The following is a 26,341-nucleotide window of genomic DNA, read 5'->3' on the forward strand; positions in this document are numbered from 1 at the left end:
CACCCGTTGTAGATGGACGTAGAGCTTATCACACCCGATCATCACGTGGTGTCTGGGCACGACGAACTTTGGCAACGGTGCATACTCAGGGAGAACACATTTATCTTGAAATTTAGTGAGAGATCATCTTATAATGCTACCGTAAATCAAAGCAAGATAAGATGCATAAAAGATAAACATCACATGCAATCAATATAAGTGATATGATATGGCCATCATCATCTTGTGCTTGTGATCTCCATCTCCGAAGCACCGTCATGATCACCATCGTCACCGAAGCGACACCTTGATCACCATCGTAGCATCATTGTCGTCTCACCAATCTTATGCTTCCACGACTATCGCTACCGCTTAGTGATAAAGTAAAGCATTACAGCGCAATTGCATTGCATACAATAAAGCGACAACCATATGGCTTCTGACAGTTGCCGATAACTCGGCTACAAAACATGATCATCTCATATAATAAAATTTAGCATCATGTCTTGACCATATCACATCACAACATGCCCTGCAAAAACAAGTTAGACGTCCTCTACTTTGTTGTTGCAAGTTTGACATGGCTGCTATGGGTTTAGCAAGAACCGTTCTTACCTACGCATCAAAACCACAACGATATTTTGTCAAGTTGGTGCTATTTTAACCTTCGCAAGGACCGGGCGTAGCCACACTTGGTTCAACTAAAGTTGGAGAAACTGACACCCGCCAGCCACCTGTGTGCAAAGCACGTCGGTAGAACCAGTCTCGCGTAAGCGTACGCGTAATGTCGGTCCGGACCGCTTCATCCAACAATACCGCCGAACCAAAATATGACATGCTGGTAAGCAGTATGACTTATATCGCCCACAACTCACTTGTGTTCTACTCGTGCACAACATTAACGCATAAAACCTAGGCTCGGATGCCACTGTTGGGGAACGTAGTAATTTCAAAAAAATTCCTACGCACACGCAAGATCATGGTGATGCATAGCAACGAGAGGGGAGAGTGTTGTCCACGTACCCTCGTAGACCGAAAGCGAAAGCGTTAGCACAACACGGTTGATGTAGTCGTACGTCTTCACGATCCGACCGATCCAAGTATCGAACGCAGAGCACCTCCGAGTTCAGCACACGTTCAGCTCGATAACTTCCCGCGAATTCCGATCCAGCAGAGCTTCACGGGAGAGTTCCGTCAGCACGACGATGTGGTGACGGTGATGATGTTGCTACCGACGCAGGGCTTCGCCTAAGCACCACTACGATATGACCGAGGTGGAATATGGTGAAGGGGGGCACCGCACACGGCTGGGAGAGATCAACTGATCAACTTGTGTGTCTAGAGGTGCCCCCCTGCCTCTGTACATAAAGGAGCAAGGGGGAGGCCGGCCGGCCCCTCTATGGGCGTGCCAGGAGGAGTCCTCCTCCTAGTAGGAGTAGGACTCCCCTTTCCTACTCCTACTAGGAGGAGGAAAGGAACGAGGAGAAGGAGAAGGAAGGAGAAGGAGGAAGAAGAGGAAAGGGGGCCGACCCCCTAGTCCAATTCGGTTTGGGCTAGGGGGGCCACGTGCCCTGCCTCCTCTTTTCCATCACTTGGCCCATGAAGCCCATTACTTCTTCCTCGTATTCCTGTAACTCCCCGGTACCCCCAAAAATACCCGAATCACTCGGAACCTTTCCGATGTCCGAATATAGTCGTCCAATATATCGATCTTTACGGCTCGACCATTTCGAGACTCCTCGTCATGTCCCCGATCTCATCTGGGACCCCGAACTATCTTCGGTACATCAAATCACATAAACTCATAATACAATCGTCACCAAAACTTTAAGCGTGCGGACCCTACGGGTTCGAGAACTATGTAGACATGACCGAGAAATGTCTTCGATCAATAACCAATAGCGGAACCTGGATGCTCATATTGGCTCCCACATATTCTACGAAGATCTTTATCGGTCAGACCGCATAACAACATACGTTGTTCCCTTTGTCATCGGTATGTTACTTGCCCGAGATTCGATCGTCAGTATCTCAATACCTAGTTCAATCTCGTTACCGGCAAGTCTCTTTACTCGTTCCGTAATACATCATCCCGCAACTAACTTATCAGTTGCAATGCTTGCAAGGCTTAAGTGATGTGCATTACCGAGAGGGCCCAGAGATACCTCTCCGACAATCGGAGTGACAAATCCTAATCTCGAAATACGCCAACCCAACAAGTACCTTTGGAGACACCTGTAGAGCACCTTTATAATCATCCAATTACGTTGTGACGTTTGGTAGCACACAAAGTGTTCCTCCGGTAAACGGGAGTTGCATAATCTCATAGTCATAGGAACATGTATAAGTTATGAAGAAAGCAATAGCAACAAACTAAACGATCAAGTGCTAAGCTGATGGAATGGGTCAAGTCAATTACATCATTCTCCTAATGATGTGATCCCGTTAATCAAATGACAACTCATGTCTATGGCTAGGAAACATAACCATCTTTGATCAACGAGCTAGTCAAGTAGAGGCATACTAGTGACACTCTGTTTGTCTATGTATTCACACATGTATCATGTTTCCGGTTAATACAATTCTAGCATGAATAATAAACATTTATCATGATATAAGGAAATAAATAATAACTTTATTATTGCCTCTAGGGCATATTTCCTTCAAGGGCAGCTCCACCGCGATCATAGTAGGCATCCTGGAGCAGACCCAACACCAATGGCGAAAGGGCATACGGACGCTGTGCTGGCTTGCTTGCTGGGAGATATGGCAGGAGAGAAACAACTGCACCTTCAGGCAGCACCTGCCGTGCGTGGCAAGAATCATCAAGCGCATAAGAGACAACATCGAGCTATGGAGAACCACAGGAGCTGCATGCTTAGGGAGCCCCTTCGGGGACCCCCCTTGAGAGATAAACCCCCCTTGCTCCTAGGGTTTTGGCCGTCTGTGGCATTCCCTGAAACTTTGATCCTAGGATCCTCACCACCATTGTTGTTTTTCCACTGCTTTCTGCTATGATCAACGAAAATGCCAGCAATTGCTGGATCTTTCAAAAAAACATTTCACTATAATAACTTGGATTCATGGATTATAAAAAAGAGCTCCTCCGACTGAGGTACCTTTCAGACGACAAGCGGTGCAAAGAAAAAGAGAGATATGAGAGCACAAGATAATTAAATCCCTCGAAAAGAGAGCGAGAGGAAATACAAATAGCTGTAATTGTGAGCAACGCTTCAGCTCCCATCGAATAGAACTGTCACCAAGGACTCACCAGATCGGCTGCAAATGCCCGTCACCGGTGGAGGGCACGGCGTGATGTATGAATCGAACCCTTCGCTCTGCATCAAGGCCATCTCGTTGTAGCTCATGTAGGTTGGAGTCAAATGAGGGACGGCTTGATCACCGTCTAGATATTGCATGACCTTTCGCATGCTAGGCCTTGTGTTGGGCAATGGGTGCGCGCACAACAAACCTAGTTTGAGTATGATACTGACCTCTTCCATGTTGAATTTCCCCTCGAGCCGAGAATCCACCGTATCGATGATTGAGCCATTGCGGTGGTGCTCAAGCACCCAGTCGACCAACACCATCGGGTTGTTATGCTCGTCACTCCTGATTGGCCTGCGTCCACAGACGACCTCTAGGAGAAACACACCAAATGCAAATACATCGGTTGAGGGTGTTGCCTTCCCCGTGCGCATAAGTTCTGGCGCTAGGTATCCCATGGTACCAACGACATGTGTTGTTTGAGCATTTGTACCATGGTCGTATAGCCTTGCCAGACCAAAGTCACCGAGCCGCCCGTTCATCTCCCTACCCAGTAGCACATTGCTTGCTTTTATATCTCGGTGGATGATGACTTGCTCCCAATCCTCGTGTAAATACAATAAACTTGATGCGATACCTTTGACAATCAAGTACCTTTGAGGCCAACATAGAGCTGGCCCATTCTTATTGTGCAAATACTTGTCAAGGCTGCCATTTGCCATGTAGTCATACACCAAAAGAAGTTCACCGTTGCGCCGGCAATAGCCTAGGAGCTGCGTGAGATTTCGATGCCGGAGACGACCAATGCTCACCACTTCGGCAATGAACTTCCGTATTCCTTGCCTTGAGTCATGTGACACTCTCTTGACGGCGATCTCCAAATTAGATACAGGAAGTACCCGTTGTATACTTTCCCAAACCCTCCAACGCCGAGTACATTTCTGTTCTTGAACCCATCGGTGGCATGGAACAAGTCCTTGTATGCGAATCGGTGTGGGCCGAAATCTTCCACCCAATCTTCGCGCACCTCTGCAAACCGATGCCGCCGGCGCCACACGATGAACGTGACGGCCAACACCGCGGCGATGAGCAACATGATGGCTAATGGTAGAGTGATGTACAAGATCTTGGACCGAGGTATGGGACCCACATGCGGCAGGCTGGGCAGCTTAGAGAAGTCGAGCGGCGGAGCAGGTCCGTCGAAGCTGAAGCTCCATCCAAGGACGTAGTGGTGCGTGGACACCACGCCCGACGATGATGAGAAGCCAGCATACATCGTGTCCGCCATGATAGTGGAGAGGTCAATGGCTTCAGAGAGCAAGGGATTCTTGGGCTTGGGAGCTTGTACGGGAGCTAATGTCACATTGAGCCGCCGGCCCTCGCCGTCGTAGTCCACCCACACCTGCATTGGCCTGCGGCTATTCAGCATCAGGTCTCGGAAGGCCATGTCGTCGTCGTCGGCGTAGTAGCCGGCGGGCTTGGCCTGCTGCGAGATGAGGCTGTTGACGTTGATGCCGACGTGGTTGCTGTTGATGTCGCTCAGCTCGGGGTTCCGGATGGTGTCGAGCTCGACGGCCAAGATGTGGCCGCTCGCGGTGCCGTTCGCGTTGAGGAGGCCTAGGTACTGTCCGCCGTTGGCCGATGAGAGGTCCGAGGTCGGCGCGACCACGAAGGCGAGGCCCTGATCGCTCAGGCCATCGACGACGGACACGATGGCGAACACGAAGGACGCGGAGAAGGAGCGCGCCACGGCCGTGGAGCTCGCCGTCGTGTTGAGGAAGCGGAGCGGGGCTGGGTGGAAGGCGTGGCCTTTTTCCTGGGAAGTGAAGTTGGTGAGGGCGAGGAGGCCGTTGGGCATGACGACGGCGAGACCGTCCAGGGTAAGGTTCGCCGCCGCGAAGCCCTGGTAGGCGAACTGGCCGGCGTCGGCCGACGAGGCCAACAACAGTCCGTTCAGGCTCAACAACAAGATCAGAGGAAGAGTTGGCATGGTTTCTCGCCTCTGGTTTTCTTTTGAGCAAACTGAGGTCTACGTACTCAATTGGTAAAGTTTTTAACCACGATCGGTACATTTTCTGACGGCGTGGAGAATTTTGTTGTGGGTGAGATCGCAGGATTGAGGCGCACCGCACACTAGGCTAGGATAAGTCAGAGAGAGAAGGACGTGTCTGGTAGTCGTAGAGGAGGACTGAGGCGCGCCGCACACTGGGCTGGAAGTCAGTGAGAAGGACGTTGGAAGTCGGCGTCCTAGTTGCAGCGAGTACTACTACTACCAGCAGTCTGGTTTCCATCTAACAGAAGGTAATACAAGTGGAACACAAGTCTGCTACTTTTATGGATAGAATGGACCGGAGACAATTCTCACCCTACCACTGACAACTCTCACCTTCTAGTATTAAGTATGAGTAAATCTTGAGCTTTTTTACGGTGCATCATACTACTGCCAGAAGTGGGTAGTATTGGGTCTAATCCAACCATTAATTTAGGCGGTACTTAAACGTTTCAGGCCGGTTAAGTAGGGGTACTTTTGACCCTAATTTTTCACGGGCAAACGATGGGTAACTGGGTTCATGGCCTGATAAGCGCCCGTACTGGACATCAGCGTCGCCGCATTGGAGCAGTCAGACCAAAGGACGAGTTGAGCAATGCAGGGTGGCCGCAGCCCCTCCTCGCACGCCAACATCTCCGCCTCAAGGTGGGCCGTGCAGTGCTGCATGCCTGCAGCCATCGGGACGCAACGAAGAGGGCCTTCTTCATGGTGCCGGAGAATCATGTCCGTGCCGGTCGATCCGTCGGCGGAGTGGCTACCAGAGCTCATGGAGGCCACCGAGATACGTATTACAGTGCGGTGTGTCCAACAACTCGGCTTTTCATTCGCATCTACTTCTTGACTCGTTTACCACGAGGCTGTGCCTTGGCCTTGGCACCATGGATTACAAGTTGGGCACACCGGGATGGGCTCCGGCGAGCCGGTGCAGCCGAGGTCTGGAGGTGGACGTCGCCAGCACGGCAGCTCGAACGTGCTGAGAATACTGCCATCGCAGCAGCATGAAGGATAATGTCAACGTCCGAGGCGTTAGCACGTGGTGACGATTGTGTCTAGGAGTGAAGCATCTGCGTCGATGCAGAGACTAGAAAGTTGAAGTGGAGCTAGCATCTGCGTTGAATGCACATACACTGGATCTGTTTTTGCCCCTAACTGCCAAATCGGTATGTCACTGTTCCGATTTTGCCCCTTTAACAGAAAATACTACACGGTTTTAGCAGAAAGTACTACACAGTTTGAGAAGTAGTATGTGTTAATCTGGTCCGTTGGATGGATAAAATGGTCGGCTTATATTAATTTGATGTACTGTAAAAGGTCTCTAAATCTTCTGAAAACTCCAAGTGGTAGCGTGAGAGTTGTCACTCCAATGATAGAAGACAAGAACTCTCACCGCAAAGGACCATGATCTGCGGCGCCACGACGGTGGAGTTCGTCACCGTGGATGGGCCGGAGTGGTTTGGGGAGAAAGACATTGCCTTAGCGGAGTAGTATCCTCTGAAACTGCAAGCGGTCGTAGGTGTGAGCTGGGCAAGACGCAAGAGCGTGTCACGCGGGGTGATAGCGTTTGTCACTGCACATGGTAGAAAACTACTCCGTAGAAAAAAAGTATGGCTGAGTGAGACCTCTTTTACTTTTCTATGGAAAAATATGGACTTCCCGGGCTCTTTTCACTATGATTTGAGAAGAAGATTCGCAGCTGTGACTTCTAACAGTCATACGGAGTACACATTTCTGCTCCTTGAAGCCATTTTACGACGACTAGTAGTTGTCTCATGTGTCTGATTCCTGGTTCCGATTTTCTCTGATCTTCACTCATTATCTAAGATTTACTTTCTGGGTATTCTAGTTCTGCACCAATTCGTCCACCGTGAGCTTGGTCAAAGCCCTATTTCAGCAAAACCATCAACGTCCTATGACCCAGATATCTTGTTTTATACTGGAGGGTTTAGCTCGGGCCCGGTGACAAATTTAGGGGACTGAAACTGACTATTTTCTTGGTTCAAAAGTCCAGGGATTATAATTTTTTATGGGACGAAAAGGCCATGGATTTCCATTAAAGAAACTGCCACAGTTTACAAACCAAGAGCAGCAGAAACTCAAAAGGATACCTAACGGATAGGAGGAAGAAAACTAGAGCCTGCAACAATCAGGCAAAGCTTTTTCTGAACCAACTGCACGCAGACAGCTCAAACCAGCGTGACACTTGCACAAGATCACCGCAAAATCCAAACCATCAACAAAAGCAAGTTTCCTAAACAAAACAACACCACTTTAGATCAGCATTGGTGTGTTTATATAATCCTGAAATTCAGTCATAAGAAAGATAAATCACAAGAGCAGACATTTCTAGTAAAATGAGTACAACATAGATACATCGGAACTTCCATAGTCAATTACACAATTCCACTTTTTTTTACTCAGTGCAAGAACCTCATCACCTTCCTCCCGAGAGATCAGAAATGGCACCTACGCTCGTCGAGAACTGTATGGCATCACGTTCTGGTTGAACTCCCCATTGTACATCCGCTCCAGCATGCTGAAGCTTAGGTACGACGGTGACAGGTCCGGGAGGAGCTTGTCACCGTCAAGGTACTGCATGACTTGCCGCATGGTTGGCCTCGCAGTGGGCAACGGGTGTGAGCAGAGCAGTGCTAGTTTCAGCACCAGTGAGACCTTGTCCGGATTAAACCCATCCAGAATTCTTGTATCTGCCACATCAACAATCAGACCATTGCGCCATTGCTCGATTACCCAATCCACGAGCACGATGCGGCTGTTTCGCTCGTTTTGCTGAATTGGCCTCCGTGCACAGATGATTTCCAGAAGGAATGCACCGAAAGCGAACACATCGGTAGACGGGGTTGCCTTACCACATGTGTCCTAACTCGGGGGCCAGGTAGCCCATGGTGCCAACCACATGTGTTGTATGGGCGTCCGCTCCATGATCGTACAGCCTTGCAAGGCCGAAATCCCCTAACCGCCCATTCATCTCGCTGTCTAGGAGAACATTGCTCGCTTTCACATCTCGGTGGATGACAACTTGCTCCCAATCCTCATGGAGATACAGTAACCCAGAAGCCACACCTCTGATTATGTGAAACCTTTGACGCCAATCCAGTGTACCTGAAGATCCATCATACAAGTATTTATCAAGGCTTCCGTTTGGCATGTAATCGTAAACCAGGAGAAGCTCCACCTTGCGCCGGCAGTAACCAAGCAGCGGCACGAGGTTGCGGTGCCGTAGTCGCCCGATGCTTGCAACCTCGGCGACGAACTCCTTCATCCCCTGCCTTGACTCATGGGAGACCCTCTTTACGGCGATCTCCTTGTCAGGCTTGCGGAGTCTACCCCTGTACACACTTCCGAAGCCTCCTACTCCGAGCAGGTTCTTATTGCTGAACCCCTTGGTCGCATGAAACAATTCTTTGTAAGAGAATCGTTGGGGGCCGAACGCGTCCTCCCAGTCCTCACGCAGTTCGGAATACTTGAGACGCCGTCGTACCAAGATGCACACTCCGATGCCTACAGCAAAAACCAGCGTCACCGACGCTATAGGCAGCACAATCTGCAGGATCCTCGAGCGTGGCTTGGGCCAGGCGCGTGGCAAGGCCGGCAGCGCCGAGATGTCCAGCGCCGGGGCTGGCACGTCCAGCGCGAAGCTCCAGCCGAGGACGAAGTGGCGTGTGGACATGACGCCCGTCGCCGACGAGAATCCAACATACGCCGTGCTCTGCACCACACCCGAGAGGTCGACGGTGGTCCGCAGGAGCGGCCTCTTGGGCCTGGCCACGCCCACGGGAGCCATGGTCACCGTGATCTCCGTGGCCACGCCATCGTAGTCCACCCACACTTGCATTGCCTTCCGGCTGATCAGGCTTAGGTTCTGGAACCGACCTGTGCTATCATCGTAGTATCCGGCGTCGGCGGAATCGATGGATATCAGACTATTGATGTCGACACCGACATGGTTGCTGTTAATGTCACGGAAATCGGCGTTGAGGAGCGTGTCGAGCTCCACGGCGAAGATGCGGGCGCTCCGGTTGCCATTGGTGCCGTTGAGGAGGCCCAAGAACTGGCCTGGAAGCGCAGTGGAGAGCACCTCCCTGGACGCTGAGGCGAAGAAGGTCAGTCCATGGCTGCTCAGGTAGGCGTACGGGCCAAAGATGGCGAAGACGAAAGTGGTCGAGAAGGACCGCACGACGCCGGTGCCGTTCGCCTCGGTGTGGAACGGCAGCGGGGACGGGTGGAAGGCCTGGCCTTTCGTCTGAAGGGTGCCATCGGTCAGCATGAGGAGGCCGTTCGGCATGACGGTGGCCCCGCCATTGAGCGTCAGGTTCGCACCCACGAAGCCGTTGTACGTGAACTGCCGACCGTCATCGCCGCTGCTGCTTCCACCACCGGTGGCGGGGTGGCAGCGATCGGCGGCCACCAGGAGCAGGAGCAGAGTGACCAAGTGGTGAAGCTGGACAAACATAGCTCTCCTACCACTTTGCAGGACGAGCCAGTGGGCTGTGGTGCAGGAAACAGTGAAACACACTCTCTTTGGTTATAGCTTCCCAAAATTTCTACTACTATCCGTATAATATAGGACAAGTAATACGGATCGGAGGAAGTACTTGCATACAGCGAATTCTCAGCTTTTGTGTAAGATTGACGAGGTAAAGAGAACTTTTTTTTCAGCGTTTTGCGGTGTGGAAAATTATGAGAGCCTTGTGGCTCGTGGCGCGCGTTTGACCAAACTACCTATTGGAAATGAAATGCATTAATGGGGTCTATAAGTGTGATGTCTACAAATCTACAATGATGGCCTCGCAACACATTTCGACTATACTAGTCATCAACCCGTTACCCGTGCATTTGCACGGGCTAGAAATTTCCCAAGGAAAATCCAAGATTGGACTACACATTCATGACAAATTGTGATCTCCAAACACAGAGTACTAAATCAAATCACCAAATAACCTTATGTAGTTTCATAATTTTCACTTGTATAGGCAAGACGCGAGTCTCTGTATTTGCCCTTATTTATTTAAAAAGATAAAATTATACTTCAGATACTTACTTGTTTCACATAAGGCATTAGTGATATTTTAAGTAAAGAAAACTGGAGTACAAACAACTGAATTCTGTAGAGATGTAAAACCGTAACAAATGTTTGCGTTTTTTTAACTCCAACATCTATTCATGAAATGATAGTTTTATTTGTACATGGACAACATATACCACCGTGTCAATGTTTAGTTGAACATGTAATTTTGTGTAGTAGATGCGGAATACATATTTGTAAGTCAGATGTGCAGTAAGGAAATGGTACTTAAGTGAAACTGTAACTACAGTCAGATGTGCAGTATTTTTGTGTTTGTTTAGTTAACATTCTTTCCTCGTCTTTATGACTGTTTTGGTTTTGAAGTCCAGCACTTCTTTCCTTCCTATATCTTTGCATACAGTAAAGCTAATTTTTTATAATCATGTAGGAAATATTTGTGGATGCTAATAATCCAGATAGATACATTTTGACCATAAAAAGGACAGTTTACCTTTGGCGGAAAGAGGTCTGCAAATAATGGAAATAGCGGTGATGCGAATAAGGACATAAAGAGCATGGCTTCATGACTGCAGAGAGGGTGGAGCATCTGAAAATAGTGAAAAGTGCATCACTAATAAAAATAAATTTAGGTGCCAGAATAGCAAAACATGTGCATATTTCTAGTTCATATGCATTATTCTCCTAGTAAAGGAAGATAAACATCCTCACACTCTGTACTTGATTATTATTTTCGCACCTTAGACAGCAAAGGTTATATTTCCTTAGCTAAGGCTTCATATGTTCCTCACTAACATTGAACTTGATGCTTACAAACTTTAGAGATCGATAGAGTTCAGGAAAATTTCCTCATTCACAAAAAAAGAAAGATATAAAGAAGTTACATATACAGTTCTGAATCAACAGCCATTACGTATTTGAAAAGTATGCAATGTAAAGGAAGTCTGTCACCAGACATCTGCACTAAGTGGAGATCTTTAGATACCTTGCACATCTGTCATTATTCACTTATTGTAGCTATAAAAGGCACATGGAAGGAAGCTAGTAATATATAGTAAACTCCAGAAGATTGCCTTGCATAATTCCATTTTTAGGTCAATACCGTAATCCTAGAAACACATGATCGGTGGCTTTTATATGTAGGCCTTTTCCCCTTGTTTCTAAGAAGAGATCACAACAACAAAATCTCAGGTATACCAAAAATGTAATAATTAGCATGACATGAAGATCACAATTAATTTTGTTAATTAGTATGGTCAAGATAAACTGCAATGTTTATTAGAACTGGACATAATTTAGAGAGGTTTACAGGTGCATTGGCACATACTTGTAGTTAAAACCTCTGCCCAGCCTGAAGTAAGAGAGGACATGACCATGGAGGCTGCAGAACATACAAACTGCAAGAGATAAGACCATTGTCCAACCTGAAGAAAGGGAGGACTTGACTGAGGAGGCTGCAGAACATATCAATTGCAGCATATAAGTATATAACTCATTAGAAAGATCATTACAATAGTTCTACGGTATATTTTCATTTATAAAAAGATAAATATGTACAGACAAAGGTAAAAAAAGTACAGGCCATCTAGCCAACTCCAGTTTTTTCCAACATAGTTAACATTATCTATGAGTTCTTATGAGAAAAGGGAATTCATCCATTGCTCAAGAGCGGCGATGTTCTTTTCTTTTGTTTGATTTGACCAGAGAAAGATCTTGATATAAACCTTGCTTCCAGGCATGAATTCCTGAGGGAACAACCTTGAAGATTTTCCCATTCCTTTGCATCCAAATGTTCCAACATCCCATAATCACAATGTCCATGGCAATCGGGGCTGGGAAGCATTGCTTGAGAGAAATGATATTATCAAAAGTAGAAACACCTCTGCATCTGCGTGGAGCAATAGAATCTCAGCAAGAGAGGGCAAAATGGCAATCCCAGAGGAGGTGTAGGGATGTTTCTTCAACATGATCTTGACAGATGGCACATTCATAACTCTGAAGCAAGAAATTTTTCCTTTTAAGCAGACTCCTGGAGCTAACTCTGTCATGAAGCAGCAACCAAAAGAAGATTTTGTGTCTGATCCTGCTGGCAGCTTTCCAAAGATCTTTAAACAGGAGATGAGTATCATGAGGTCCCAACAGATGTTTGTACATCTTGCTAACAGAGAAATTATTAGACACCGCATATATAACAACAGATCCCTCCTCTCGCGGCGCTCCCGTGGGCGCCCCGAGGGGAACCCATCCCGGCCGCCGCCTCTCTCCTCCCTCCTCTGCCCACCTCCCTCGCCGCCGCCCGGTGGCGCCGCCGGGCGAAGCCAGGCCGGCCGGGGCGGCGGCGGGGCCTTCCTTTCCCCTCCGCCCATGGTCATGGCCGGCGCGGGACGGCTTCCCGAGCGGGGGCGCTAGCCTATGGCGGGGGCTAGCGGTGCGGCGGCGCTCCGTCGGGGTGGCCTGCCTTGGCGGCGACCTGGTGGGTGGCCGCGGCGCGGCGGCTGCGGCGGGTCAGATCGGGCGGTGGCGGGCCGGCACGCCTCCGGCTAGATCCGCGCGGATTTGGTCCCTGGCGGTAGCGAGCGTCGCGGGGTGGCGGCGCAGGTCCTCGTGGGCTCTGCATAGAGGTGGATTGCAGCGGCGTGGCTGCAACCACGTGGTCGGCCGGTCTGCGCGCAGCGGCGGCGGGACTGCTCTGGCGTCTGCTCGTCGGCGGCTTTCTCGGACGGCGACCCGTGTACGAGAGATGGAGGTCTTCGATCAGATCTGGGTGAAAACCTGCTATTGGCTATTGCCTAGGCCGGCGATGGCGACGCTGTCTGCATCGTTCCCTTCCTGAAGGCATCGTCGTGGAGAAGTTCAAGGCCACTCTCTGCTACCTCCGGGGGAAACCCTAGATCAGTAGATCGGATGACGGCGGCTCTCTGGTGTCGTTCCCCCCCTGGGGGCGTCATTCTTGGAGGTGCACACGGCTCGAGGGACTAGAGGACGGCGACTTTGGTGGAGCGGTGCTTCATCTTTCACATTGATGGTGGCGGATCTCAGCGGCATGGTGCTGTGGAGACTCGGCGTCTGATGCGCGGAGATGGACTCGTGCAGGAGGAGGAAGCTGTCTGGCGTCATGGTGACGTCGATGGCAGAGTGGCCAGACAAGGTAGAAGCCTCAATATGATCTGAAGATGGACCTGTGGAAGATGGCGGCGACGACACACGAGTGCGTCTGACCGGATTGTGCCCCAGACCCGGTATGTGGCTCGGCTGGGGCTTCCGAATGAGTTTCGGCTTCCGGCTTTTGATGTTAGGCTTAGGTGAGTGGTTTGGGTAGTGGCCCAGCTAGCACCCCCTAATCATTTTGGATAGGAGTAGCGGCATATGTTGCCAAGATGGTGGATTCAGACACATTGTTGTAACACTTTGTACGGTCCTCGAGAATAATCAATAAAGTGGCCGTATGCATCTCCCAGATGCAGAGGCCGGGGGTCATCCTCCTTTTCTAAAAAAAATATGCTCAGGAATCATTAGAATTTTCCAACTGGAGCAAAACTGGATTAATATCCTGTAGTTGCTGGAAGGCAATAACCAAGAGAGGAGTATGAAAGTGCTGCATAAGGTCTAAGGACTGCTTCACGGTGGCCACTGAGCTTTGGTCATCTATTGCAAAAGAATGCAGTTCTGGATATTTCTGAGCCAGGGGAACTTGGAGCCAGGTGTCCGTCCAAAACAGAGTAGAATCACCCTTTCCCACAGAAGAACTTGCCACTTCCTTGAAGAGAGGGACTAATTTCAAATGTGCTTTCCACCAAAAAGATCCTTCCATTTTCCCTTGTGGTGGGTTGGTGGCGTAATAAGATTCCCAGATCAAATTAACCCAAGGTAAATTATGCTTGTTGAAGAACTTGTGTAGATTTTTATGCTTGGACGGACACCTGGCTCTAGAGTTTTCACATGGTTATTATGCTTGGAATCAGAAGTTACCTGGCCACATTGGGCAAAATTTCGTGTTTTGACCCTTTTTTGAAACCTATTCGAGATCTGACCCTAAGTTGATTTTTTTTCGAGATTTGACCCTTTTGCTATCGCCAGAGTCCATGGCGGTAGGGTCTAACAGCCTACCGCCAGGGACTTTGGCGGTAGGAAACATCTCTACCGCCAAATAGGCTGATGGTAGCCTGCACAACCCTACCGCCAAGGTGCTTGGCGGTAGGCACGAGCACACACTGTGTTCAATACTTAGGCGGGGTTTGACGGTATGGCATGCAACCCTACCGCCAGGGTCCTTGGCGCTAGGCTATTATACCCTACCGCCATGGTCCCTGGCGGTAGCAAAAGGGTCAGATCTCGAATTTTTTTCAAACAAGAGTCAGATCTCAAATAGGTTTGAAAAAAGGATCAAAACACGAAATTTAGCCGCCACAGTGTGAGTGTGACAACGGGAGGCATGCAGAGGGGCACAATGGCATTAATTTTAGATTGGCTTAAAATGCACTTGTGTTACTTAAATTTGTAGCCTAATCTCACTTTGATCATTGTTCTAAAAAAATGATGATTTACAATTAAAAAAATAATAATGAAATGATGATTTATGGTCAACGGAGACGATTTCGGGGCCCATGTATTTGGCTTGCGTGGCATGTTTTGACCGGTCCATGCGCCTGCTCGCAAAGTGCACATCCAATTTATCACGTATCCTTTTCTATTTTTATTTTTCATCCTTTTTGTCTACATTTCATGACTCTTTAACATTTTATAAGTTTTTTTTATTTATTTTCACTTACTTTTATATTGTTTTGTACTTACCATTTCCTTTTCTTTTTGACAAATACATGAACATTTTTGAAGAGATACATGAACAAATATTTTTCTTGTGGGGAAAACTTCTGATCTATTCATCTTCAATAATGGTAATACAATGAACACTAAAAATAATAAAAATTACACCCAAATTAGTAGACCACCTATCAATGACTACAAGCAAAAAATAGTTGACTACAAGCAAAAAATTCATCTCCCATCTAGAAGAACGGTTGCCGATGACACGTCGGATACACTGCAGATGGTCATCCCTGGCGAAGGGCATGACATGATGTATGAATCAAACCCTTCATTCTCCATGAGAACCAACATGCTGTAGCTCATGTATGTCGATGGTAAATCAGGAACTAATTGGACACCATCGAGGTATTGCATGACCTTTTGCACAGGAGGCCTCACATTGGGCGATGGGTGCGTGCACAACAAACCTAGTTTGAGCACAAGAGTGACCTCATCTGTGTTGAATTTACTCATGAGGCATGGATCCACCGTGTCAATGATTGAGCCATTGTGGTGGTGCTCAAGCACCCAGTCGACTAACATCACCCTATTGTTATGCTGACCACTCTCAATGGGCCTGCGTCCACATACAACCTCTAGGAGAAACACGCCAAATGCAAATACATCGGTTGAAGGTGTTGCCTTTCCAGTGCGCACAAGTTCTGGTGCGAGGTATCCCATAGTGCCAACCACATGTGTTGTTTGAGCATCAGTGCCATGATCGTACAACCTTGCTAGGCCAAAATCGCCGAGCCTTCCATTCATCTGCTTATCCAAGAGCACATTGCTTGCCTTTATATCTCGGTGGATGACGACTTGTTCCCAATCCTCATGTAGATACAATAAACTTGATGCAACACCTTTGATGATCCAATATCTTTGAGGCCAATCCAAAGTTGCTCCATTGTTATTGTACAAGTATTTGTCAAGGCTACCATTTTCCATGTAGTCATACACCAAGAGAAGTTCACCGTTGCGCCGGCGATAGCCTAGTAACTGTGCTAGATTCCTGTGGCGGAGACGACCAATGGTCACCACTTCAGCAATGAACTCTCTTATACCTTGTCTTGAGTCATGTGATACTCTCTTCACCGCGATTTCCAAATTGGATCCAGGAAGTACCCCTTTGTATACTTTGCCAAACCCTCCGGCACCGAGTAAATTTCCATTCTTGAATCCATCAGTGGCACGAAATAGATCTTTGTATGCGAACCGGTGTGGGCCGAACTCATCCTCCCAATCTTCGCGAACCTCAGCAAATCGACGCCGGCGCCACACAAAGAAGGAGGCGGCAGCTAGGACCGCGGCGATGATCAATACGGTGGCTAGTGGAAGCACGAGAGCCAAGATCATGGACCGATGCTTCGAAACCACACGCGGCAGTGCTGGAAGCTTAGAGAAATCAAGAGGCGGGGCAGGCCCGTCCAAGCTGAAGCTCCATCCAAGCACATAGTGGTGCGTCGACACCACGCCGGACGACGACGAGAAGCCAACATACATTGTGTCCGTGAGGACAGTGGAGAGATCAATGGCTTCAGAGAGGAGAGGATACCTCGGTCTGGGCTCCTGCGCAGGAGCCAATGTCACATTGAGTTGCCTGGCCTGGCCATCGTAGTCCACCCACACCTGCATCGGCTCGCGGCTGTTCAACATCAGGTCTCGAAAGGTGGCACCGTCATCGCCATAGTAGCCGGCCGGCTTGGCCTTCCGCGAAATGAGGCTGTTGACGTTGATGCCCACGTGGTTGCTGTTGATGTCGCGGAACTCTGGGTTCATGATGGTGTCGAGCTCGACTGCCAGCATGTGGTCGCTCGCGGCGCCGTTCGTCGCGTTGAGGAGGCCCAGATACTGCCCGGCGATCGCCGTTGAGAGGTTCGTGGTCGGGGCAACCACGAAGGCGAGCCCTTGGTCGCTCAGGCCGTCGTAGTTGGAGACGATGGCGAACACGAAGGACGTGGAGAAGGACCGCGCCACGGCAGTGGAGTTGGTCGCCCCGTTGACGTCGAGGAAGCGGAGAGGGGTGGGGTTGAAGGCATGGCCTTTCGTCTGGAGGGTGAAGTTGGTAAGTGCGAGCAGGCCGTTGGGCATGACGGCGGCGAGACCATCCAGCGTAAGGTTCGCCGCCGCGAAGCCCTGGAAGGCGAACTGGCCCTCGTCGGCGGACGAGCACGAGACCAACTCTCCGCCCATGCTCAACAGCAAGAGCAGAAGAAGAGCCGGCATGGTTTCTTGCCAGATTTAGTGCCGCTGGCCTGCTGCGCTTCCTTCAAGAGAAAGCAGCTCAATCGGTACAGTTTTTGGCGGGGTGGAGATTGGCCGTAGGGCTGAGCCGCACCGCACACCTTGGCTGAAAGTCATGGAGATAATGGCATGCCTGGCAGTATCAGAAGGAGCCGAGGTCGTAGTTGCCGTGAGTACTAGTCTACTACTCATTGATTTGTTCTCTTTGAATGAAAAAGGCTGCTACACATTTGTCTTGGTGTGTATGTAATACCTAGCTGACACGGCGCCTGTGTAGACCGGAGAAAAATCTGCGAGGGTTCTTGTCAAAGATGGCTGCTTATGAAATTGCAAATGGTTGATATTGCGAGCTGGGGAAGCGCAGTGCCGTGCAGCGTGGTAGCGTCACCTGGTTGAAAAGGAGGATTGCTGACTATTCACCTTCAGCCGTTCACATGAAGAAACGAATATCTAAATTGTGGATGTCACCTAGACGGCTAAACCAGTTCAGTTTATTTTTTCAACAATCATAGCACATCAACCTTAAGTCCGTTTTCTGCAGTTTAATTTTATAGAAAAAACACACACGTCTAACTTTATAAACAAAGCCATAACAGCAACATCATCCAACAAACAAGTAGGTAGAAACCGATACAACAAGTTTCAGCCATAAGAGGCCACCACTAATGCGGTTAAGTCAAGCAAACGGTTTAAACCGACGCATTTTCAAACCGCCGCCTTACAAAGGTGTGCAATATGGGGGGTTCATCTCACACGATACATGATAACCGTGTGTGATAGGGCTTAAGAATGCAACCGTTTTGCAAAAAAACAATCATATGATATGCTCGAACCTGTCCAACACGCGGCTACTCTAATTTGTATGATTTGAATGGAACTAACTTGGGCTGACGATGTTTTCAGCAAATTGCTATGGTGTTGTTTTTGTGCAGAAATAAAAATTCTCGAATTGAGCTAAAAATTTACGAAGATTATTTTAGAATACATAAAAAATATTGGCGAAGGAAATTACCAGAGGGGGGCCACCAGGGCGCCACAAGCCCAGGGGCGCGCTTGGCAGGCTTGTGGGCCCCTGGCAGCTCCCGCAACCCTAACTCCAACTCCATAAGTACCTATTCGCCAAGAAAACAAATCAAAGAGAAGGAATCATCGCGTTTTAAGATACAGAGCCACCGCTACCTTCTGTTCTTCATCGGGAGGGCTGATCTGAAATCCGTTTTGGGCTCCAGAGAGAGGGATTCGACTCCTTCGTCATCATCAACCTTCCTCCATCACCAATTTCATGATGCTCACCATCGAAAGTGGGTAATTCCTTCGCAGGCTTGCTGGACGGTGATGGGTTGGATGAGATTTATCATGTAATTGAGTTAGATTTGTTAGGGTTTGATCCCTAGTATCTACTATGTTCTGAGATTGATGTTGCTGTAATTTTGCTATGCTTAATGCTTGTCACTAGGGCCCGAGTGCCATGATTTCAGATCTGAACCCTTTATGTTACCACAAATACATTTGTGTTCTTGATTCTATCTTGCAAGTTATACACACCTATTACGTGTTATGATTCGCATACCTCATGGTGACAATAATAGGGATTCTTTCTGGTGATTACCATAATTTGAGGAGTTCATGTATTCACTATGTGTTAATGCTTTGTTCTGGTTGAGGCCTTAATATCCCTTAGTTTTCTTATGGACCCCGCTGCCACAGGAGGATAGGACAAAAGATGTCATGTAAGTTCTTATCGCAAGCACATATGACTATATACGGAATACATGCCTACATTACATTGATGAATTGGAGCTAGTTATATGTCGCCCTAGGTTATAATTGTTACATGATGAATGTTATCCAACATAATTATCCATCACCGATCCAATGCCTACAATCTTTCACATATTGATCTTTACTAAGTCACTACTATTGTTGGTACTGTCACAATTTGTTGAGTCACTTAGAATTTATATTTGTTGTTCACTATGAAGAATTTGAATGATAATAGAACAACGATCGTTCCCTCTAGGACGAGGGGCGGTAAGGAATTGTTATCTAGCTCTGCACTTGATTCGTCTCCTGTTTTGAGTAAGCTTGCACCACCACCACCTGCTATTAAGTTAATTACTTTGGTTTAATTTGATAATTTCCATGGTTATGAAACCGAAACCGTTGTAGCACATCTTACTAAACTGGATGATATAGCCACCTTATTTGCTGACGAGGAAAAACACACTACTACTATATTCTTATGTTGTTTCCTTTCTCGTTAAAGGGTGATGCTAAGATATGGTTTAATACTCTTGCTCCTGATTGTGTGTGTAGTCCACATGATATGATATATTACTTATCTGAAAAATATTTCTTGCTCATAAGAAACAAGTTGCCTTACAGAAAATATTTAACTTTGTGCAATTTGAAGAAGAGAATCTCCCTTAAGCTTTGGGGAGGCTTCTCCAGTTAGTTAATGCTTTCACGATCATCCGCTCAAGAAAAATGTAATTCTTGATATCTTTTATAATGAACAAATCGATGCTTCTAGGGATTACCTAGATAGTTGTGCTGGTTGTGTTTTCAGGGAACTGTTGAACCAGCTGAAGGTCTATTGAATAATAAATTGCGCAATGATAATGATTGGACACTTCCTAAACCACCACCTAAACCAACTCCGAAGAAGAGGGGTATTCTATTTCTCAGTCCTAAAGATATGCAAGACGCAAAGAAATCTATGAAAGAAAAAGGTATTAGAGCCGAAGATGTTAAGAATTTACCACCAATTTAAAAAATACATGGACTTGACACCCCGACACACGTAGTAGAGGTAATTTTTTTTATATAAAATTGGATGAAGGTGATATTCCTTACAATAAATCTCCTAGTCAACGCTTGTATGAATTTGATAACTACATTATCAAGCAAGATCACTTTAATGCTTATGTTAAGAAACAATTGAAACGTAATGCCTATACAATTGATCGCTTGAGTGACTTGTTGTTTAGAATTGAAATGATGTTAAAGGTGTAGGAAAACATGCTTCTATGGTCGAGACTTAGTTAGAACAAGTAGCTAAGTCATAAAAGGATTTGCTTAATGAAATGAATAGTAATATGAATGATCATGCTGTTAGATCAATGACTAGAGGAGGTAGAATGACTTAGGAGCCACTATATCCTGAAGGTCACCCTAAAAGAATTGAACAAAACTCTCAAATAATTAATAATGATGCACCTAGTTCTTCTAAGAAGAAAAAGAAAAAGAAAAATGATAGGACTTTGCATGCTCCTAGTGAACCTGAGGTAGAAAAACCTTCTGAGAACAGTAATGATGTTTTTATTTGTGATGCTGAAACACAATCTGGTAATGAACATTCACTTAGTGATAATGATAATGATAATGATGATATTCATGTAGATGCTCTGTGACACCCCGATAGTTAAGCTACAGTAAACACCTGTTAATGATGCTAGGTCATCGTAATTAAAATTTTGCTAAACCTCACTCGTTTCAAAATTAGTTCAAATACAAATTCAAATAACAAGTCAAAGTATAGTTTCATAAAATAGTGAATTAAAAATGTTTATTAGGTTGCAAATATTCACTAAGGAATTACCATGTAGAAACCAACATCATTTGAATCACAGATAAAACCCTAGGAAATTAATAAGTGCTCCAACAGTAAATAAAATGGCCTTTGCAAAATTATTAGTTATTTATTTAACTCCAATTGCCTCCAAACTTTATGTGCCACTCCAAAATATTGTGCTTGAATTATGTGCCAAATTTCATGTTTAACTAAATTCATTTGCCTTGGCTAATAAAAAGAAAACAATAGTTAAAATAAAACAAAAATAAAAAAGGAAAAGAAGAAAGAAGCTACGTGCTGCTGGGCCTCTAGTGCATAGTGTGCAGGCCCAGCCCAGAACGAGGTCGTCGTCCTCCCTGTTCACCCCCTGCGCGGTGGACACCGCGCGCGCATCCATGCCGCGGATGAGCCACACGGAGCTCATCTGGTGCTTCTTCGACGTCTACAAGGCCCCCTAGATGCCGATGAAAACCCTAGCTTGAACCCTCACTCTCTCCCTCGCCCGCTCCCTCTCAAATCTCGCTTGCTCGAACGCACCAGTCGTCGCGCCTCGTCGTTGGCGTGGCCACCGGGCACCTTCCGCCGTTCCAAGCTGTCCACGGGACCGCCGCTGCCGACCACGACGCCTGGTCTTGCTGGATGGCACCGGACGCCACATCGACGCCGCCCTCGCTGATCCCCTTCGCCGAGCTCCGCCTCTACATCGCCGTCGATCCGCGCCACCGCGACCTCCCCGCCCTCCCCGAGCTGCTCCTCGACCCCCATTGTGAGCCGCCGCGCCTTTGCGCTCCTCTCCTCCCCTCCTAACCGCCCCTAGATGCCCAAGCCACCATAGCCGAACCTCACCACCGTCGCTTGCCTCGCCGTTGTGGCCACTGGCCTCTGAGCTCGCGCCTGAGCAGTGCCTCGAGCTTCCGGGCCTCACCGAAGCTCAATGCGACCCCCAGCTCCCATCCTAGTGCCCCTAGCCCCGGGTCTGAGTTCGCCCAACTCCGGTCGCCGCTGACGTCGAAGCCCCGCTCAACTCTGGCCACCGCGACCTGCGAAACCACCACCAACCGACGCGTCGTTCTCTTGTCATTCTAACGCGCCCAACCACGATCAAAATAATGCCCTGTGGGCGTTTTCCGACGATGCCCAAGGACGCGCCGCGACGAACGAGCTTGCCGGCGTGATTCCGACAAGTCGCAGGCCGTCGCTGAGCTGGCCTGACGCGTGGGTCCCCCTGCGTCACTAAAGGGTGGGCCCAGTTGACCCATTGACCCAGTCAGCCGCAGACGTGGCTAGCCCCATGTCACTGACATGTGGGCCCTGCCTGATTAAACGATTTTAGTTAAATTGATAATATGTTAATCAATTAATCAATTAATTAATTAAGTTACATGCTAATCACTCACTCACAGTTGGTCCCACCCACTAACTAACCTGTTTTGTTAATCTAACACTTTGTTAAAGCCACAGTCACTAACCAGTGGGTCCCACTGGACCCACAGGTCAGGTTTGACTCTAGTTGACCGCATTGTTGACTATTGATGTCACACATACGTCATGCTGACATCATCCCAAACTATTCTGGATAATCTTGATTTAAATTAATTAAATAAATTCTAGAAAATGATTAAAACTTTACAAAGTCATAGAAAATAAACCGTAGCTCGGATGAAAATACTTTGTACATGAAAGTTGCTCGGAACGACGAGATGATTCAGGATACGTAGCCCATTTGTCCGCCACACATCCCTAGCATAGCGAACACACAACTTTTCCCCTCCGGTTCATCTATCCGAAAACACGAAACACCGAGGATACTATCTCGGATGTTTCCCCCCTTCGTTGGTATCACCTCATACTGTGTTAGGGCACACCTGGCACTTTTACTTGTCATGTCATGTTGTGATATGCATCTGTTTGCATTGTATTCATTGTTTCTTCCCCCTCTTCTCTCCGGTAGGCTACGAGGCTAACGCCACTGTTGGTGCCCCGATCGACTACGTTGTTGACGATCCCTCCTTGCCAGAGCAACCAGGAAAGCCCCCCTTGATCACCAGATATCGCCTATTCTTCTCTCTACTGCTTGCATTATAGTAGTGTAGCATGTTAGTGCTTTCCATTTATCCTATCCCGATGCATAGCCTGTCTTTGCTACTAATGTTGTTACCTTTATCTACAATCCCAAATGCTTAGTATAGGATGCTAGTATTGCATCAGTGACCCTACATTCTTGTCCGTCTGCCATACTATACTATCGGGCCGTGATCACTCGGGAGGTGATCATGGGTATATCCTTAGATGCATAATATGTGATACATGTGGTGACTAAAGTCTGGTCGGCTCGTAGAGTACCCGCGAGTGATTCACGGAATGGGACCGAAAGGACGTTTGTCCCGACGGCCCTCTGAGTGCACCTTTGTGGTGGAGCGACAGGGCAGGTTGAGACCACCTAGGAGAGAGGTGGGCCTGGCCCTGGTCGGCGTCTGCGATTACATCAATTAATACGCTTAACGAGATCTTGGTATTTCATATGAGTCTAGCCACTGGCCTATACGCACTAACCAACTATGCGGGAACAATTATGGGCACTCGACATCGTGGTATCATCTGAAGCCTTCTTGACATCAGCAACTGAGTGGCGCGCCCCGGATTGGACCGTAAGCCCACGCTTGTATTAAGGGGGCTAGGTCTGCTTCTGACCGCGTACGCAACATGCAGGTGTGCAATGGGTGATGGGGCCAGACCATTGCGCGCATAGGGTTTAGACCGGCGTGCTGACCTCTTTGTTGTGCCTAGGTAGGGCTACGGCATGTTGATCTTCTGAGGCCGGGCATGACCCAGGAAAGTGTGTCCGGCCAGAGGGATCAAGCGTGTTGGGAAATGTGGTGCGCCCCTGCAGGGAAGTTTATGTATTCGAATAGCCGTGTCCCTCGGTAAAAGGACGACCCGGAGTTGTACCTTGACCTTATGACAACTGGAACTGGATACTTAATAAAACTCACCCTTCCAAGTGCCAGATAGAACCCGGTGATCGCTCTCTCACAGGGCGACGAGGAGAGGATCGCCAGGTAGGATTATGTTATACGATGATACTTGGTGAACTTACCATCTACTCTCTTCTATATGCTTCAAGATGGAGGCTTCCATAAGCGTAGTCTTCTATAGGACTAGCTATCCCTCTCTTATTCTAACATTCTGCAGTTCAATCCACAGATACTACCCTTTTCATTGATACCAATGCATATGTAGTGTAGATCCTTGCTTGCGAGTACTTTGGATGAGTACTCACGGTTGCTTTCCTACTTCTTTTTTTCCCTTTTCCCGGTTACTGCGATCATTGCTACTTTTGTGCTAGCCTTCTTAAGGAAAACTTGTTTAACCTTATGTCTATACTCAGATATTATTGCTTCCGCTGACTTGTGTATTCGAGCCCTCGAGGCCCCTGGCTTGTAATATAAAGCTTGTATTATTTTAATTTGTGTCTAGAGTTGTGTTGTGATATCTTCCCGTGAGTCCTTGATCCTGATCGTACACATTTGCGTATATGATTAGTGTACGGCCAAATCGAGGGTGTCACAAGTTGGTATTAGAGCCAACTGCCTGTAGGAATCCCCCTTCCACACTCCTTGGCCGAAGTTGAGTTTAGTCGATGAAAACCGTTTTAGTAACATGGCTGTGCGGCCCATGGGCCCACGTCGCCATCGGGTGGTATTAGGATCTTTTATTCCTCGTCTATACTATGGGACTCTGATTTCTCTTCTATTCAGGGTAAATGAATTTTGCTAAGTCTAACATTAGGATCTCGCGATCGCTCACCCGGAGAGCACCTTATTACCGATGATCGCCTACTGCACCAGAAGATTCCGAGGATACTCTATGATGTTCTCTCGAGACTTTATGCCATCGCTTTTGCAATTCCCATCCATCGATAAACCTCTATGGATAACCACGTACACTTACCATTCATACAATCATTCCCCATTGATCTTGTTATTATAAGATATCTTGAAATTCTCTCCATTGTTCCGAGAATACTTTGTGCGTACTGCCTTGCAGATCTTTACCACATGAATACCCCTACGAATAATTCCTCGCACTCACCGAGTATCTGCTCATCCCCAGTTGTTTGTGTTTCACAAAAGTCTTCGAAATACTATTTGATCCTCTGAAAATCCTTAGCAGCTTATTGCTCTGCAAATACTTGTCTGCTTGCATTATGGATGCTTCCCATATGTCTGGCAATATTCGTTAGTCTCCTTTGACACCGTCATTTTGATCCTATTGATTCAACATGAGTGCGAATGCACGCAATCATCGGTTGATCCTTTTAAATTATCTTTCTAGCTCAAATGTCATTTTGGACATGAGCTGGTTATCGACCAATCAAATTGCCGTCGATTGTACCCCTAAGTCTATTAAACTTATCCATTCTTAATTAGACCGTCGGCTTCTGATCCCTTGATTCGGAAATGATAGTTCCTTTGCATTTGGTGTTTGAATTAGTCAGTTGTTTATATAATCCGATGCCCTTAAATTCCTTCTTCCTCTGATTGAGTACCGATACTCGCATCAGCTCCGTTGTAGACTACAAGGCCCCTTGTTGGACAATTATCCGACGGTGTCCTTCATATTCAATAACCTTGTGAGCCTTTCCATGGGTATATAATGCCTTTGGTAATTTGTATCCTCTGCTATGATAATCATACTATACCTTCGAGCTTGTATTGTTTACTCCAAAGTTTGTGGTATATGTTCCTAAGATGCCCCGATGGGTTGAACCAACGCCTTCCCTAATCGATGTGAACCCGAAAGATTTCACGGGTCATACTTATCTGGTATTGCACCAGGTAAAACTTTCAACAACTAATGTCATTTTCGAAATACGAGAGGTGAATGGAATATTATGCATTGAGGAAGTGGGAGTCGACCTTGAACCTTTGTGTTCATGCCCATGGACACGATGTAGATCCTATCATGGAACGTTCTTGTAATAATAACTATTTCCTTGATATAATATCCTTTGGCATCGGTGAATTGATCCTTTGCAATCGTGGTTCCGACCATATGTTCTCCTTTGATCCCATTTCTCGGGCAAGTTTAAGCACTTGTCTTCTGTGGATTAATACACCAGTCCAACTGTTACTTTGAACTTTCATCGAGTATTACACCCTGGTATCTCGAGATTATCACAGAATTGCATAACTTCTTATGAGTTCTCCATCAAGTACTACATTCTCACCGATTCCAATTTTTTCATAGGCTCTGAGTCATTAAACACTCAAGGACACCGATAAATGAATCGAGTCCGCATCACGATTAAACAACTGTTAGTAATCTTCTTTACTTACGAGTTTGTACTCGATCACGTCATTTCTAGCCTGATCGGCTATAT

At 47.3% G+C, this 26,341-nt stretch overlaps 1 protein-coding gene and 1 pseudogene across 2 annotated transcripts; both read right to left on the reverse strand.

Annotated features, from left to right (window-relative positions):
• Positions 1-3,048: 3,048 nt before the first annotated feature.
• On the reverse strand, positions 3,049-5,239 carry LOC123185046 (L-type lectin-domain containing receptor kinase SIT2-like; annotated as a pseudogene). Its single transcript, XR_006493150.1, has one exon. The product of XR_006493150.1 is annotated as an L-type lectin-domain containing receptor kinase SIT2-like (transcript).
• A 2,866-nt stretch (positions 5,240-8,105) lies between these two features.
• On the reverse strand, positions 8,106-17,377 carry LOC123188094 (L-type lectin-domain containing receptor kinase SIT2-like). The gene is made up of 3 exons (XM_044600131.1): positions 15,354-17,377; positions 8,891-9,392; positions 8,106-8,767 (listed from the first exon to the last, which is right to left on the reverse strand). Exons 1-3 carry the CDS (start codon positions 17,364-17,366, stop codon positions 8,160-8,162), a joined length of 3,123 nt encoding a protein of 1,040 aa, XP_044456066.1. The 5' UTR covers positions 17,367-17,377; the 3' UTR covers positions 8,106-8,159.
• Positions 17,378-26,341: the final 8,964 nt, after the last annotated feature.

The sequence above is a fragment of the Triticum aestivum genome, chromosome 2A, assembly GCF_018294505.1.
Source record: "Triticum aestivum cultivar Chinese Spring chromosome 2A, IWGSC CS RefSeq v2.1, whole genome shotgun sequence".
Taxonomy (NCBI): Eukaryota; Viridiplantae; Streptophyta; class Magnoliopsida; order Poales; family Poaceae; genus Triticum; species Triticum aestivum.

Bases quoted from the DNA above. Each gene is read 5' to 3' on its own strand.
- LOC123188094 (XM_044600131.1), bottom strand. From the start codon at position 17,366: ATGCCGGCTCTTCTTCTGCTCTTGCTGTTGAGCATGGGCGGAGAGTTG. The intron at 9,393-15,353 runs GTTCTTCTAGAT...GCGTCCAGGGAG, and splicing joins CCGACGTGTCATCGGCAACC to GTGCTCTCCACTGCGCTTCC. The intron at 8,768-8,890 runs CCTGGCCCAAGC...AGTATTCCGAAC, and splicing joins GCTGCCGGCCTTGCCACGCG to TGCGTGAGGACTGGGAGGAC.